The sequence below is a fragment of the Strigops habroptila genome, chromosome Z (genome assembly GCF_004027225.2).
Source record: "Strigops habroptila isolate Jane chromosome Z, bStrHab1.2.pri, whole genome shotgun sequence".
NCBI classification, from domain to species: domain Eukaryota; kingdom Metazoa; phylum Chordata; class Aves; order Psittaciformes; family Psittacidae; genus Strigops; species Strigops habroptila.
The window spans coordinates 21739720-21755716 of NC_044302.2; the positions used below are offsets into that span (position 1 = coordinate 21739720).

Below are 15997 nucleotides of genomic sequence, written 5' to 3' on the forward strand. Positions count from 1 at the left end.
GGTAAATCTGAGCAGACAGAAATACCTCCAGATTCATTTTGTGCTGCTGTAATCTTGGAAGCTTCAGCTTGGTGTCCAGTGATGCAAAAAATGGATCCATATGAAGCCAGCTAGGAGCACTCACCACAAGAAAGGCCTCTTTTTTTGACGAAAGACTAGGCCAGCCAACAGCAATGAGGCAGAGAGGTATTAGCACGGTCAAACCCTCAGAGTCAACAGGGGCACCTCCATTCACTTCTCCAAGTTGCAACCCAACTGTCCTGACTGGTGTAGAAAGCACAGAGTACCCCACCACCAGAAGCAGGCAGCTTACCCCAGCAGCATACCCTGGCTTTCTAATGCTCTTCAGCCAGCAACACTTCTGATCCTGATGCTACCACTTGGTTTTTCACACATTGGCTACACTGAACTCTGCAGGACAGGAACAGGGGGTTCCTTCATGAGTTAGAAAGACAGGAGCAGGAACAAAAGGTGCTCTGATATTGAATGTCCACAGGGGGGTTTAGTTGAAAACTTATGCAGAAGACACCTTGACTGCTGAAAGAGATTTTTCAGGACTTTGGTACTAAAGGGGCCTGTAGCCCCCATGTCTGTGATTTCTACCCACACTCGCGACCAATGCTCAGGTTTAGGCTGTGGCCACAGCCTGTAGAATCATAGAATCAACCAGGTTGGAAAAGACCTTTAAGATCATCAGGTCCAACAGTTCCCCAGCACTGCCAAGGCCTCCACTGAACCATGTCACTAAGGGCCTCGCCTACACAGTTTGGGAACATTTCCAGGGACAGTGACTCCACCACTGCCCTGGGCAGCCTGTTCCAATGCCTGAACACCCTTTGGGGAAGAAACTGTTCCTTATCTGCAGTCTAAACCTACTCTGCACAGATTCAGGCCTTTTCCTCTTGTCCCATCACTTGCTCCTTGGGAGAAGGGACCAGCCACCTCCTGGCTCCATCCTCCTGTCAGGTAGTTGTAGAGAGTGATAAGGACCACTGAGCCTTCTCTTTTCCAGCAGATGTTTTGGTTTTGCACAGATCAGTTGCAGACAGGGCCATGTTTGAGGTGAAGCTAGAACATTGGGCTCCAGGAGCCAAGTGGCTGTGATGTGCTCTAGCATTTAGCAGCAGACGTGCTGGCTCTCTTTTCAGAAACAACCAGCAGCAAGATGCTCGCAAGGCTCTCGCGTTATGATGTCTTCTGCTGGCAAGGCATGTCCTCAGGGCTGACTGCAAGATGGCCATCAACATGGCCAGAGGTGGTTTTGCTCCAGGATGCTGAGTCTCACTCACTCAGCATACAGTCCTCCTTGGACACCTACAGTATCTCACTGTAAACATGCCCTGTCTTGCATTCCCACGTGGTACTAGAACGCATTTGGTGGTTATTGGGAGGAGACACATGGATGCAGTTGGCCTGACACCTGCATTTAGCCATTATTTTATTGCTGCAATGAACAGCATGTTCACCTGCCTGGTGTTTTTGCAAAGAAGCTGGGCAAAATGCACAAATTGTCATCCTTGTTACCCCAGAGAAGCTTTCAAACCACTTCCATGTGCTCAGGATTACATCTCCGGGCTTTGTCTGTGTTCCAACATCTTGCTCATGGCTTTGGCACAGAAATAAAAATAGAAGATCCCCAATGCATAAAGCTCTTTGTGATTCCCAGACTCATTTCCTTCCGACGCCAGGAGAAGATATAACTGGAGGAGAAAAGAAAGACTATGCTCTCTGCTGAAACCCATCCTCCCTCCTGCCAGCACAGAGGTGCCACCTGAACTTCCCTGCAGGAAGACACCAGCATTTGCACATCTTAAGATACCCATAGGCTCTGCTCTACACATCTGTGTGATAACTGGAGCCTTGGAGTATGCCACCATAGGAAAGCAGCAGCCCAGGCAAGTCCAAAGTGCACAGTTGCGGGAGCCTCACCAAATTGACATGCTGGGTCCACAGTGCTCCAGCTACCATTAAACAGCAGCAACAGTCACCCTAGCAAGGGTGGAAAAGCACTCCTGGGCTCCCTGGCCGGGCAGAGCATCTTCCTGGGCAGGAAGGTGTCCCTCACAATGCTCGCTTTGCCTCCAGCCAACCCCCCCAAGAGCACTCGAAACTGGTCCTCAAGTAGGGCCGTCTGGCCATATGTCCTGACCATCTCCTGTGCCCCATCCAGCAGCAGATGAAGCAGATTTCTCCATGGAGGAGAAATCTCCACCAGGGCATCAGGGCAGATCCCCAGCCACCAAAGCTATGGGTAGACAAGCAAGGTAGAGCCCAGCCAAGCCTCCGCCTTGCTCACACCAAGGGGTTTTCACAGCTGCAAGAGTCAGTTCTAGTAGAAATGGGATACTTTGGCTTAAGGTATCTTATACATGTGGTGCTTTAGGCATCCTCCAGCTGCAGCTATCCTACACATACACATCATCCCTTACACTGCAACACAACTGACCTCGTGAAGAGGGATCACCTGCCTCATGCAGGACAGGGCAGCCAGCAGTGGCACAGTGCCAGACTTCCATCAGGAGCCAATCTTCCGAGAGTCCTGCAGGCTGCCAGAGGCCATGGGGAAGTCTGATACAGGCAACACACTGACCCACATTCACTTACAGCCCAAATCTTACGCCTGCAAGGTTTGGTGGATTCACCAGGACACCAGAAACCCAAGATAAACAGAAGAGCTTAGAGCTACAGTCACAACTGAGCTGATCAGAGATGCACCTCCTGAAATGCAGACTGGTCTAGCACAGTGTCGAGAACATACTCTTGCCATGGACCACAGGTTTCCATAGTGTGGGCAGCGCCCATTGCTGCATCTTTGGCAGTTTGGTTTCTGGTTCCTGCTCCTTGCAGCTGCCAAGCCTGAACTCAGCACCCAAGAGGCACACAATCCCAAGAGACACACAGTCCCTCCTCAGCAGCAAGGCATGGTTCCCGCACACCCACAGCCCACCATGGACCTGGACTGGATGTAGCACTGCTTACACAGAGGTCCCTGCTTCAGACAACTTTTGCATCATACATTAGAACAAGGTGAAGGTGAGCCTGAACTGCAGAGGAGGCATTTGGGAATCAGAAGGTCACCTCCAGTTTGCAGGATCTGGTCTCTGCCTCAGGCCTCCTGGAGCAGAGCTCCAGTCCCTAAGGCAGAATGCATCCCTTAGGACTGCAAGGGATGGCACCCACTCTGCACAGCCCCAAACAGTGCTCTCCTTTGTTTGCAGCTTCATACCACAACCAGCACAGACCAAAGTGTGCCAGAAACACACTAGGCATTGGGTGAGGGAAGGAGTTCTCCTTACTGGGGTGGAAGAGTGGGAGAAGTGAGATGCCTCCAGGCCTCCATGGCAGGATGGGAGAGGAGAGCGCACCACAACTCTGACATGAGCATGTGAGGGTACAGAGAGCCAGAGAGTCCTCTGCGGAGGAGCTGGAGGGTGGCAAAGGGGAAAGACATGGGTAAGAACTTAAGCTCAGGTTGCAGAAGCCAGAAGTTGGGTAACTCATCCTCTAGTGAAAGCCAACCTTGTCCAGGCTCAGAAGCTGGAGTTTTAAAAAGGAGCAAGTCACTGCCAGGCACAGCAGCCATACAAGCTGTTTGTCCCCCCTCATGGACTTTGTTCCCTCTGCTGTGGAGAAGCAGGCCATGACACAGCAGGACACTTAGGGCTGCTGGGCACATGGATCCCAGGCTGAGCCCAGGAACAGACCATCAGAAGCCAGACTGGTGCTCCGTGGGATCTCACCACAAGTCCCTCCAGCCTCTGCCAAATCCAGGCTGGGCACCTCTGTTTGCAGGCAATGCCTGCAGGCCCTGCAGCCACTCATGGGGAAACAGGGCTCTGTGCTCCCAGCTGGGCTTAACAGCCCCTCTCCTTCCCAGACAAGGATCCCCGCATGCAGAACTTCACACGGAAAGGGCAGGATCCCTGCCCAGCTCCAGGGGTGTCCCTGAGCCCTTGAATGACTCCCTGGGCAGAAGAGAAGCCGATGCTCTCCCCTTCCCTGGGCTCTGCAAGGAGGCAGTGCCCACAGCCCCGGGGCAAGGGCAGGAGGAGAGGCCAGCATCCAGGCAGCCCGACAGAGAGGGCCATGCCTAACCTGTCCCATCCCAGCCTCTCGCTCCAGGGCTGCACCCCGATAGGTACCCACCCCGCAGTGCCAATGAGAGCCCCGTATCCCTGCAGCCCCCACCCAGGGCTGGACGCAGAGTACGGTGTGCCAGCCGAGTAACGGAAGTCCCAGGAAGAGCTGTTTCCCACTCCCGGCATTAGCCGTGCGCTGGCTCCAGGCAGGCTGCCCCACAGCAGCTCTATCCCGTGCCCGTGGCGAGAGCGCTCCGCAGAGATTTCCTTACCATGTTCCCGGCTTCCTTTATTCCCCCTCACTTCCAAAGGCAGCGTTTCTTCTCCTTTTCCTCCATGTGTGCGACGGGGCGTCTCCTCTCCCCTCCGAGGACGTGAACCGCCGGAGCACTTTGAGTTCTGGACTGTAATCCAAGCCCTCACCGCCCCCAGCACAGCTCCAACTAATCTAACTCATGACACTACCGGGGCTGAGCAGGGGACCTCCAAGGTTTCTCTGACAGCCAACTCCAGAGGGGCATAGCGAGCGCGGGGTGCCGCGTCCCCCAGCCCTGCAGGGACCTCGGGGACACGGGCAGAGGCAGCAGCACTCACAGGCTGCTGGTTACAGCACTGCTGCTATCTGCGTCCCTCAGAGCACGCCTCAGCCTCTGCACAGACGTGCTTAATGCAGATGCTTCGTGGCAAAGAGCTGCCTTCGCCCAGGAAGGACTGAATAGCTGCTGACGGAGAACAAGCCCACGTCAGGCATCCCGAGAAGGTCTTAAGCTTCCCAAAGAGGTTTCCAGCAAAATCCTCCCCCTGCCTCCGCTTGGCTCGCTTTTCTCTAACTCCAGAGGGGCTTCTCCACTCCGTGAGATCCTCGGGCAGCGCTGCAGGTTAAGCAAAGTGCTGAGAAATACAAAAAGAGTGCTCTGAAATCTCGGTTTGCTAACTTCTAGAAGGAAAACAGAGAGGCAGTGACCGCTTCAGGCAACAGCAACAAACTGCACTGGTATCAGGCGAGAGATGGAGACCTCACCCCTTCCCAAAAGAGGAAGTAATTTAACATGGCAAGTTTCTCCACCCCTCCATTAATTGTTTAAGATGGCCAGAGGCCAAAATACTGCCCGAGCATTGAGGAAGGTCACGGAACAGGCAGGCAGCAGCCTCCAGAAGTGACAACGGGAAAGGGCAGAGCCACCGAGGCAGAGAGGGAGGGGAGAGGCAGGTGCTGCAGGGCATCCCAGGACCTGCTGACACACAGAGCCTTTGTCTAACGGGAAGCAGGGCGGGAAGTGACACACAGGCGAGGCTTCAGAGCCCTGGGCATGAGGTGCAGGGCCTGGCAGCATGGCACGGGACCAGGAGCTGCCTCCCCAGCCTTGGCCAAGCAGCACGTGGTCATGGATGCTGCACAGGGACTGACCCTCCATTGAGGAAACACAGTGCTGGGATGTGGCTGTCCTCTCCTCTGGAAGATGTCACACAGACCAATCCATCCCAAGGGGAGAGGTGACTTGTGCAGGACATGAGGACCTGCAGTAGGAGGGAAGATGTCCCCTGCATGGGCAAGCTCAGAAGAGCAGCACAGGCTACTTGCCTGCTGAAGCTGGGGTGATGGCTACAAAACACCCCTGCTGCCATGGCTCCAGGGGCAGGCCCCACAGTGTTTCCAAGCCCTGCTCCACAGGGCCAGCAGCAGAGCCCATGAGGGCTGGTCCACCTTAAGAGCCCCTTCAGAAACTCCTCTCCCAGGGAGGATTGCCAGTGGTTGGCCCTAAAACCCATTGCACGTGATGACCTCATGGCATGTTTTCAGACATAACCAGTGAACAAGGGTTCGAGTAGTCCCAAATCCAACCATTCCATACACCAGCTGCATGGCGTGCTATTGTGTTTCCTATCGGCAAGGATGGATGATGATCCCTGCAGTGCACGACAGCAGGGAGAGCCTCAAGCCCACATCAGGTGAGATCAGTTTATAATCATAGAATCACAGCCTGGTTTAGGTTGGAAGGGACCTTAAGATCATACAGTTCCAACCCCTCGCCATGGGCAGGGACACCTTCCACTAGACCAGGTTGCTCCAAGCCCCTGTGTCCAACCTGGCCTTGAACACTGCCAGGGATGGGGCAGCCACAGCTTCTCTGGGCAGCCTGTGCCAGGGCCTCATCACCATCACAGGGAAGAACTTCTTTCTTATATCTAACCTGAACTTCCCCTGTTTCAGTTTAAGCCCATCACCCCTTGTCCTGTCGCTACAGTCCCTGATGAAGAGTTCCTCTCCAGCACACTTGTAGCCCACTTCAGACACTGGAAGGCTGCTCTGAGGTCTCCACGCAGCTTCTCTTCTCCAGGCTAAACAGCCCCAACTTTCTCAGCCTATCTTCATATAGGAGGTGCTCCAGCCCCCTTATCATCCTCATGGCCTCCTCTGGACTTGCTCCAACAGCTCCATGTCCTTATGCTGGGAAATAATCCCAAACTGGGTGAAGGAGAGCAGCCTTGCCAATGCAAAGGGTGTTAACAATGCAGCACAGGCACTACCTAGTTGTTGTCATTCGCAGTAACTAAAGGAATTTGTTTATTCCGTTGTTGCTTCATGTTGCTTGATGCAGGAGAGCCTCTTTCCCCCCCCCATATTCATAGCAGGAGTATGAGGAACCTGGCATACTTCCCCAGTACAGCTTCCAATCACAGATCTCACCATCTGCAGAAGTAGCTTTGCCCTTATCTATTCCCAAAAGCACATCTCCCAGCCTACAGACATGGCTATACCTTTGCAACATCCTCCTGCAGGTGGTGGGAGTCTCCCTAAGGACTACCTTTATCCAGCAAAGAGGTTTCTGTAGTTACCAGCCTCTGAGTAGAGATCTGAAGCCTTCAAGCAGTCTTGGCCACCAGCAGCCTGGGTACTCATACTGGGATCTTCTGGGCTACTCCAGCAATGGATTAAAGCCCCAAACAGTCATATACAGCCTGTTCAAAAGCCTGCCACGGGGCTGAAAGAGACCCCACAGGCCAGAAGCTACCTCACCTTTTGAATCAGAGACATGCGCTCCTCAGACAGCACAAAGGATAGTGCAGACCCAGGTTGGGCTGGGGCAACCCAAGAGCCTGTGGGATGAAGGGGATGGAGCAGAGAATCTGCTCTCATGCTTCTACCAAACCAGTCAGGTCTCCTGCACCCAGACCTCTGGCAGCAGCTCCAGAGTGAGAGCAGCTTTTGGCTTTCCTCACCCCTTCAAGTGGGGTCTGGGAGCACAAGGTTGCCATTGCCTTTAGTTGAGTTAGTAGCTTAAATTACCATCAAGCTGCCTAATTCCAGCTCTTTGAGGGTCAGAAGAAGAAAAGAGGCCCTTTCAGGGGCTGGTGTAGGAGTTTGCAGCATCCTCATAAACAGATGAGGGGGACACCATGTAAGCACACAGAGCCCATAGCTTGTTCCTATGTCATTTTCCACCTGCGTGACAAGGGACACAGCCAACACTCTCTGTCCACATCCTACTCAAACTATATAACCATTAGCACATATTTTTTGCAGCAAAGCAGCCAGCTCAGTTGTGGAGACAATTGAAAGCCCTCCACGAGTTCCCATGCCAACACCACACAGGACAACGCAGGAAAGTTGGTGGCTGTAGATCTACATTTATCGAGGCAGAGGGGGAATGGGCTGTCTATCACAAGAGCAGCTTAGAGCCCAACCTCGTCCTCCTCCCTTCGCTGCACAGCACTCGAAGCTCAGGAGCACCTTCCCCCATTAAGGATCTCCAGCCTGGAGAGCCCAAGCTCAGCTCACCCCCATCCCAGTCGGAGGCAGTGACGTGATTTCCTGTGCTGTGGCACTGTGCTAAGGAGAACATCTCACTGCTGTTTACTCTCATATAGAGCTTTTCTTTTTTTCCATTGCAAAGTGGCCTTTCCCTCCTCTCCTGCATTGTAGATCCACTTCCTGCACAAGCACATGGGAGACAGCTGTAGCCAGCACTTCAGTGGGTGTTCAAAAGCCCCTCTTGACTGAAGCTGACAACAATGCCGCCCTTGTTTCCCAACACAGTCTCACACTGTCTCCTCGCAGGAGCAGCTCCTTGCTCTCGCACAAGGCCTGCGCTTTCCTTGGGCTTGGTTTAATTGCTGAAGCCCCTGCAAAAGGCTGTCGTCATCCAGCTCTGCAGGCAGAGAGCAGCTTCCCACGCAGCAGACCCAGGTCCTGTGCATGGACTGATGGGCAACTTCACACTGAGCGAAATGCTCTGGTACCTGCCTGCAGCAGCAGCTCTATACTGCTAAGCACAACCTGTCCCTGAGGTAAAACGTGACAAAAGGCAGCAAAGACCAACATCAAGAAGGATGGAGTGACAAACTTTGAAGCCTGTGGGACCTCCCCAGGGTTGAAAGAGGAAAGGGGTCCAGTACATCAACTGTTCTGAAACTTCAGGGGTTGTAATTTCAGACTCTCATCTCTTTCTCCCACATCCCCTTCCCCTCTGTTGGATCTGATTTGTGGAGCTGCTGAAGCAGTACCACAGCCTAGAGCCCCATATAAGGGCAGGGAGAGAGCAGAGGCAGAGGTTGGAGGCAGGCAAAGGACCTCTCCTTTGAATCAGTTCTGCTTATCTTCAGTTGTACAAAGCAGGGAGATCTCAATGTTTTTATGAATAGGACTCTGCTGTGCTGGAAACAAGACAGGACAGATGGTTTAGATGCCAGATAAGGACATCTTCTGACCTAGAGGAAGTTGTGCAATACACGTGCTAGCTAGACGACTGCACAACAGCAGCCAACAGCTCTTAGAAAAACACCCCCACGCACTCCATGTTAGTTTAGCATAATCACTGGTGTGGTCTTCAGCACACCACACAGACCCTCCTATGGCCATAGGGACTGCCAAGGGGAAGGAGAGCCTGGGAGCAGGCACTGGCAGAGCAGCGCTCCAGGCTATGGCCCCTACTCACCCACTCATCAGTGGATGCCTCTAAATCTACTTCCAGGCACCTCCTCATCATCCTGTCCACCAGCTCCCATGTCCACACACATGGCTATGCAGATGTCCCATTGATTAAGCTGTGCCCTGCAACTACAAGTTCAAGAAGGGTACCTTACAATTCCACCAGGCTACCCACTGTGAACCCTATTCCGTTTCCACTTGGCAGCTTATAAAAACATGGGAAGCCACCAAGAAGCAGCGTTAGATCCCACTCAGCACAAGCAGGCACCTGAAGACTAGAGGTAGATGTTTGCTTCAAACAGGTTTTGCCAAAAAAAAAAAGCAACAAGTGCTGCAGCAAGTGTTGCTGCAAGCAGCCCTTTGAACCAACGTTTCAGTACAGAGCTAGTTCTCTCCGCTTCAGGAAGACAAGAGCAGCTTGTATGCAGTTTAATAATGTTTACTTGTGATCTGAAAGAAAGGTTTAAACAGGCCTTGGCTTCACAAAAGCACATCTTGGTTTAACCAATTAATTTGATAATCCCCTACTTGCAATCCTCAGGAGACATTCAGCTTCTAAAGCAAGTAATTACCACTAACTGGCAACCTCTTTGTGAGGCCCAGGCTGATTAGGGGAAAAAATGCCTTAAGCCAGAAATATAATCGTGGTGTGATTTCCCAGAAGGACTGGAGGAGAGGCTGCACAACAACAGCTGGTCACGCTCACCGATTGAAGCAACAGGAGCAACTCAATTACTTGGTCCCCAGCTACACTTCAAGATGTTGTTCAGTGCCACGTGCAAATCTGGTGTGCCCTTAACCATCAGGAGGCTTTCCAGACGTTTTACAAGTATAGAAGGCAGGAAGGTCCCCCTTAGGGCATGTGTGCCACAGGGGGGATAAAAAAAAATAATAATAAAGCAACTGCCCATCAGGCCTGCTGCAGCACACGTACAAGGACACAGTGCACAGTCCCACAGGGAAGCAATCCAAGCAGGGCAATGCCAGCCTTACAGCCTCTCTGCACAGCTCTGAAGGCACACCTTGGTGACACACAGTGTCTTCCCAGACAAGCCAGCTGCTCTCCATACATGCAGAGCACTCACTTGTCTAAGGCCTGCTCCAGGCATCTCCAGGTGCCCAGGGTCTCAGCTCAGCAACAGCCCAGCATTGGCATCAGTCACTGCCAAAGCCCACAGGACACAGTTCTGCTTCTGCACACATCCAAGTCACCCATTTCAGGCTGGGCAGCTTTGGGCTCCTTCAGCTTTGGGCTAATGACTTCTCCTTACGTGAAGGTCATGAACACAGCCAGTACAGGTAGGAGCAGGGCTTGGATGGAATCCAGGCCTCCTGCACCAATCAGGCACCCTACCAATAGGCACATTTTCTCTATAGCACACACATCCTCCAAGAGGTTTCCTCGCTGTGGTGGACTCCCCTACTTGGGTCTGGGTCTCAGCATCCCACTGTCCAGTTGGCAAGAGGAGAGAAGACCCAAACCCCCCCAAGAGCCTGGAACGGAGACCTGTAAGACACAGAGCCAGGCAGGGGCAAGCCTTCATGGATGCAAACCCAGAAAAGAGAACTAAAATCCTTTAAGAGGAGCTGCTTGCTTGTCTCCCTGGAGTTTAGGCACTGCCTGCCTTTCCTGAAAGAAAAGTGCTCTTGGTTTAGAAATCCAGCTATGGTTTCAGGACTGCTGCTCCAAAACTCAGCACCATCTCTGAACAGAAGAACAGGTTGGCTTTCTCTGAAAAGCACCCTGAAATGGACCTGTCTCTCTCCAGATCCCACTTCTTTAATGGCACAAGCCAGTCATCTGTTTACCTTTCCTGCAGGCGGTGATGCTCCATGCTATTTACTCCCACAGCACATGTTTACTGTACTCTCTGAGACAGCATGCTCACTTCCGAGCTAGACATGCCAGAGGACACCTACGCCCTTCCTGCCCCAGCCCAGCAGCCACCTCCTCAGCCCCTCTCCCACCTGCACAGGGGATGTGCGACAGAAGGTCTCACAGCTACCGCAAATGCCATCCTCACCCCTCAGCTGCCAGAGGAGCACTCTTTCCAGGCCTGCTTGACAGAGCAAGGGTTGCAATGACAGACACATTCCCCCCTCCGTGTCACTGCACCACCAGGAGCCCCAACTTGTGTCACTGCTCTGTGCCCAGCTCACACCTGAGCAACCAGCACCCACACCAGGGGAAGCAGATGCAACCCTCCGTGGACACCCCAAGTAGGTACTAAGCACCAACCACTATCAGACAAGGGCTAGGACATACTTCTGAGCTGGAGACCCACCCCTTCTCTTCCTCAAAGCAACCTAAAATCCAACTGTGCCCTGCTAGGAGGGAGAGCTGACAGCTTTAACCACCCTGCTCCAGGGAGGAGACCCTACTTCCAATCACTGGCTGCAGCCTCTGCCCCACAGTTTGCAGAGCCAGGTCCTACCTGGGATGACAGCCAGAGAACACAGCACCTCCTTCACTCTGCTCTGACCCCTAGGACTGCTATTCCCCCTGGGCGCAGGCTCTGCCCAACCCCACCCAGCTGCACCAGCCCCTCACAGACCCCACACTTACAGCCAGCACTTGCAGAGCCTGTGCCCAGCAGATCCCAGCAGATCCTGCAAGCCATTCTCCCATGGCAGAGCCTCTGCAAAGAGAAGGAAAGCTCTCACCTGCCTGCAGTTTGCTCCTGCAGATCAGGCAAGCAGGCAGGCAGAGCAGCAGCTGGGTTAGCTCAGCACTGAGTGGGGCAGAGCAATAACCCCAAGGTACAGCTCCATGTGGGCATGCAATCCCACATGAGCTTTATACAGCCACATGGACCAGCAATCTTGGCTGTGATGCCCACTGAACTCGGGCAGCCCGCTGTGGGTCCTCCGGGTGTTTCTCAAAGTACTCTTAATCCTGCTGATATTTCCAGCAGCGGAAAGATAACCTGCTCAGAGCTGAGCGGTGGTATCCCCTGGTACAGGAGAGACCTGCTTTGCCCCCCTCCAGCCTTTTCCAGCTGGTAGCAAAGGGGAAAGATCTGGTTCCTCCATCGCAGTCTCAACAGAGCAGCTCTGCAAGGCTCCAGGCTGAGGTTCAAGTCACTCTGCAGCAGACAAACAGCAGTTTGGGGCCAGGGTCTTCTCCCCAGGGGAGTCTGGAGCCAGCCCTGCTGATCCAGAGCACAGGAGGTGATGGGAAGGCTCCTCGCATACCACTGGGAAGGGCTGGTTTGACAGGGATAAGAACAGTCTGCAGTGGGACATGCGTAGCTGGCAATTAGAGGAATGAACCTCAGGGAATGCCTACAGCACAGATGCCAGGCAGGAACGCAGAGCAGCTGGGACGTGGAGCACAGGGAGTTCCCAGAGGAGGTAGTGTAATGTGGATCATGGGTGCTATGCCAGGGACCCTTCATTCCCAGTGCAGGTTGGAGGGAGAGGACCCTGAACCAGGCAGGGGTACACGACAGGGATGCTGTGAGCGTGGTGCCAGCTGGGGTGGGCACCTCTTCTCCATGGTGCCAGGGAACCAGCAGGAAATAGCATGATTCAATCCCGCCAGCAGCAATAACAATGTGTCTCCCACAGGAGATGAGCAGCTTCCTCTTCAGACCGGCGAGGGCAGAGGGCTCATGGCTCCTCATCGGTCTCTCCTGCTTTCCTCTCACTCCCTTCTTCCATCACTGCTGCTGTTCTCTTCCTCCTTGCAGAGGGATCTTTGCTCCCGGATCAAGACAGGGTAAGACCAGCAATGGAGGCACCATGTGAAGGGACCAGGAGGCTTAGATGCCTTTAGCATTCATATGGAACCCAAAGTGGCCCCGTTGTTAATCTGGGAACCCATGCCTCTGGAGGAATTTGGCAATAAATGGGATGAACAGGTCAAGAACTGTGGGATTAATATCCCAGCTGTCCCTGGAATAGCCTCTCCAGGTGCCCTACTCCTGGAAGCACAGGGAGCTGGGAGTCCTCATCCCTCTGAGTCCAGGCAGCAGCTTCCTCACCACTGCCGAGTCCATATGTTCCAAGTGTGTGTTCTTTGCTGGTTTGGTATTATTTACTTTAAAACAGGCTTTGGTTTTGGGTGGTGCTTTGCCCCTGACAAGGCAGCCCCTGCCTGCGTTCACTGCTGGCTGAGATGAAGGCGTCTGAGGCAGAGCTGGAGGCTCCCCAGGAACACTGGGTTGTGCAGCGGGGTCTGCCAACAGGCAGGGGCAAGCAGCTGCCTGCACAGCACCGCCGAGAGAAGGGCAGTGGGAAGCTGCGCCCTCCACACACTGCTGCTCCCCAGGCACACTGAAAGAGACCTGAAACTGACACAAAGATGATGAGGGGTCTGGAGCATCTCTCTTACAAGGAGAGACTGCAGGAGCTGGGCCTGTTTAGCCTAGAGCAGAGCAGACAGACGGGATCTCATCAATGCAGATCAGTACCTCAAGAGATTGGTGCCAGACTCTTTTCAGTGGTGCCCAGAGACAGGACGAGGAGCAGTGGCCATAAACTAAACCACAAGAAGTTTCACCTCAACAAGAGGAAGAACTTCTTTCCATTGAGGGTGGCAGAGCCCTGGAACAGACTGCCCCGGGGGGTTGTGGAGTCTCCCTCTCTACAGACATTCCAAACCTGCCTTGTTCCTGTGTGACCTTCTCAAGGCAGCTCTGCCTTGGCGGGGCGTTGGACTGGATGCTCTGCAGAGGTCCCTTCCAACCCTGATGATTCTGTGATTCGGTGATATATAGAATCATAGAATGATTTGGGTTAGAAGGGACCTTCAAAGCTCATCTAGTCCAACCCCGTGCAGGGAGCAGGGACATCTTCATCCAGACCAGGTTGCCCATCCAGCCTGGCCTTGAATGTCTCCAGGGATGGGGCATCCACCACCTCTGTGGGCAACCTGGGCCAGTGTTTTACCACCCTCAATGTACAAAATTTCTTCCTCACGTCCAGCCTGAATCTCCCTTTTAGTTTAAAATCATCACCCCTCATCCTGTCCCTACAGGCCCTTGTCCAAAGCCCCTCTCCAGATTTCTTGTAGCCCCTTTAGGCACTGGAGCTGCTCTAAGGTGTCCCAGACCCTTCTCTTCTCCAGGCTGAACCAGCCCAGCTCTCTCAGCCTGTCTCCAGGCAGAGGTGATAACGGCGGTGTCTTCCCCACCAGACCACCCCTGTGGAACCGCAGCCCGCGGCACCCCTCGCCCTGCTCCGCCGCACACCTGCGGGGGGCGCAGCGGGGCCCCGCCGGCCGCGCGGCCGCCATCTTGGCGGCGGGCGGGCCGGGGCGAGTCCTCAGTGCGGGGCGCCCCCTGCCGGCCGAGCCGGGCTCCCCGCAGCCCCCGGCTCCTGAGGCGGCGGTGTGGAGCAGCCCGTTGCGTTTGGTTAGAGCTGATTTATTTTTTACTTCAAAAGCTGTTTTTTGAGGGGAGTTGGGGGGGTGGGGGTAAAAAAATCAAACATTTATTGTAATTCCGACTGTTCCCCCGCAGGAGAAAACAAAAGATCAGAGTTAGCCTGGTGGGCATCACCCATTGAGTACCCAGCAGGAGCCTGGCTGAGCTGCTCCCGCCATCAGAGAATCACAGAATCCCAAACTGGTTTGTGTTGGAAGGGACCTTAAAGCTCATCCAGTTCCAACGCCCTGCCACAGGCAGGGACACCTTCCACTAGAGCAGGTTGCTCCAAGCTCCGTCCAGCCTGGCCTTGAACACTGCCAGGGATGGGGCAGCCACAGCTTCTCTGGGCAACCTGTACCAGGGCCTCATCACTGTCACAGGGAAGAACTTCTATTATCTCCCAGCAAACAAAAGCTCGTGTTTGCCAGCTTCTTCACCACTGGCTTCCATCAGCCAGCCCTGCACCACCACATGTGAAAACATAATAGATCTTGGGCGTCATAGTTGTTTTCTTTATTTTTTTCTTTCATCTTTCTGGGGTGCCTTTCGAAAGCTTTTACTGGCTTTCTCCACAAATAGGAGAGGTGAGGGATGCCTACTGAAAATATGTGCATCTGCACGCATGTAGGAGGTAGATGAGAATGTCTTGGCACTGGGAGATGGAGGTTTCTGAGAAAGCAGGCAGCACCCAAAGTGTCATGAGAAACCTGGGGGGGGGGGGGGTGTGTGTGACCTCAGCACGAGTGATGCTCGTGTGGTCCCAGCACCAGCCATGCCTAGAGGAGAGCTCCCAGGGCAGGTCCGAGCCCACCATTCATCTGCCTCCCTGTGAGAGCCTCAGAGCCCCAGAGCCAGCAGGGACACGCATACGGCGAGGCCCTGAGTGTGTGCCCAGCCCATAAGCCAACTTCACACCACAGAGCCAGAGCAAAGCTTTAACTGTCTCTCTGACTTCAACCCTGTGGCCTTTCCAAGCCCTTCTTCACCGGCTGCCTGCAGCTCAGGACAACCTGTGGCCCAAGGTAGGTATCAGACCAGCTGGGCTCACAGCCACCTCCCCAGTGTCCTCAGCACCTTCCCTCTCCAACTAACCCACCACAGGTTCCATTTACCTTCAGGACAGCCTGGCCATGGGGCAGCAGATGCCAGGAGAAGGTGAGGTGAGAGGAGCTCAGGCGGCTTCTTCAAGGATCTTTGCCTTCCCCAGGGCTGTGAGGAACAGCTCTGTCCAGCTGTGGTGAGGATCACGGCTCTAGGATCTGGGGTACTCATAAAATCAAAGCCCCCAGCACGCTGACATCCATCCTGGCTGTTCTGCAGGAGTCCCTGGGGGCAGCAGCCTGGCCACACAGGGAATTCCACAGCCACGTTTGCTCCTCCAGGCAAAAGCAGGGAAATCCAAAGCATGAAGGGGGTTGTGGATCACCCCACCCAGCTCCTGCTGGCCCGAAGATCCCACTTGATCTTGTCTGTCCTCAGCCAGGCCATGCTGCAGCTTGTTCCCAGGTGCAAGGAGAGCCTCCTGGGCAGCCCTGCAGCCTGGCGTGGTGGCGCAGCCACTGGAGAAGTGTCCGCAGCTCTGCAGGGAGCCTGGGGACACTCACCACTGGCTGATG

The 15997-nt window shown here is 54.1% G+C and overlaps 1 protein-coding gene across 1 annotated transcript in view; it reads right to left on the reverse strand.

Annotated features, from left to right (window-relative positions):
• Nucleotides 1-4552, reverse strand: part of PLEKHG4 (pleckstrin homology and RhoGEF domain containing G4) — a 62307-nt gene extending 57755 nt beyond the window's left edge. The window contains exon 1 of the mRNA XM_030512671.1: nt 4352-4552. Coding sequence (XP_030368531.1) covers nt 4352-4354 — 3 coding nt within the window. The 5' untranslated portion in view covers nt 4355-4552. The remainder of the gene's footprint in view (nt 1-4351) is intronic.
• Nucleotides 4553-15997: the final 11445 nt, after the last annotated feature.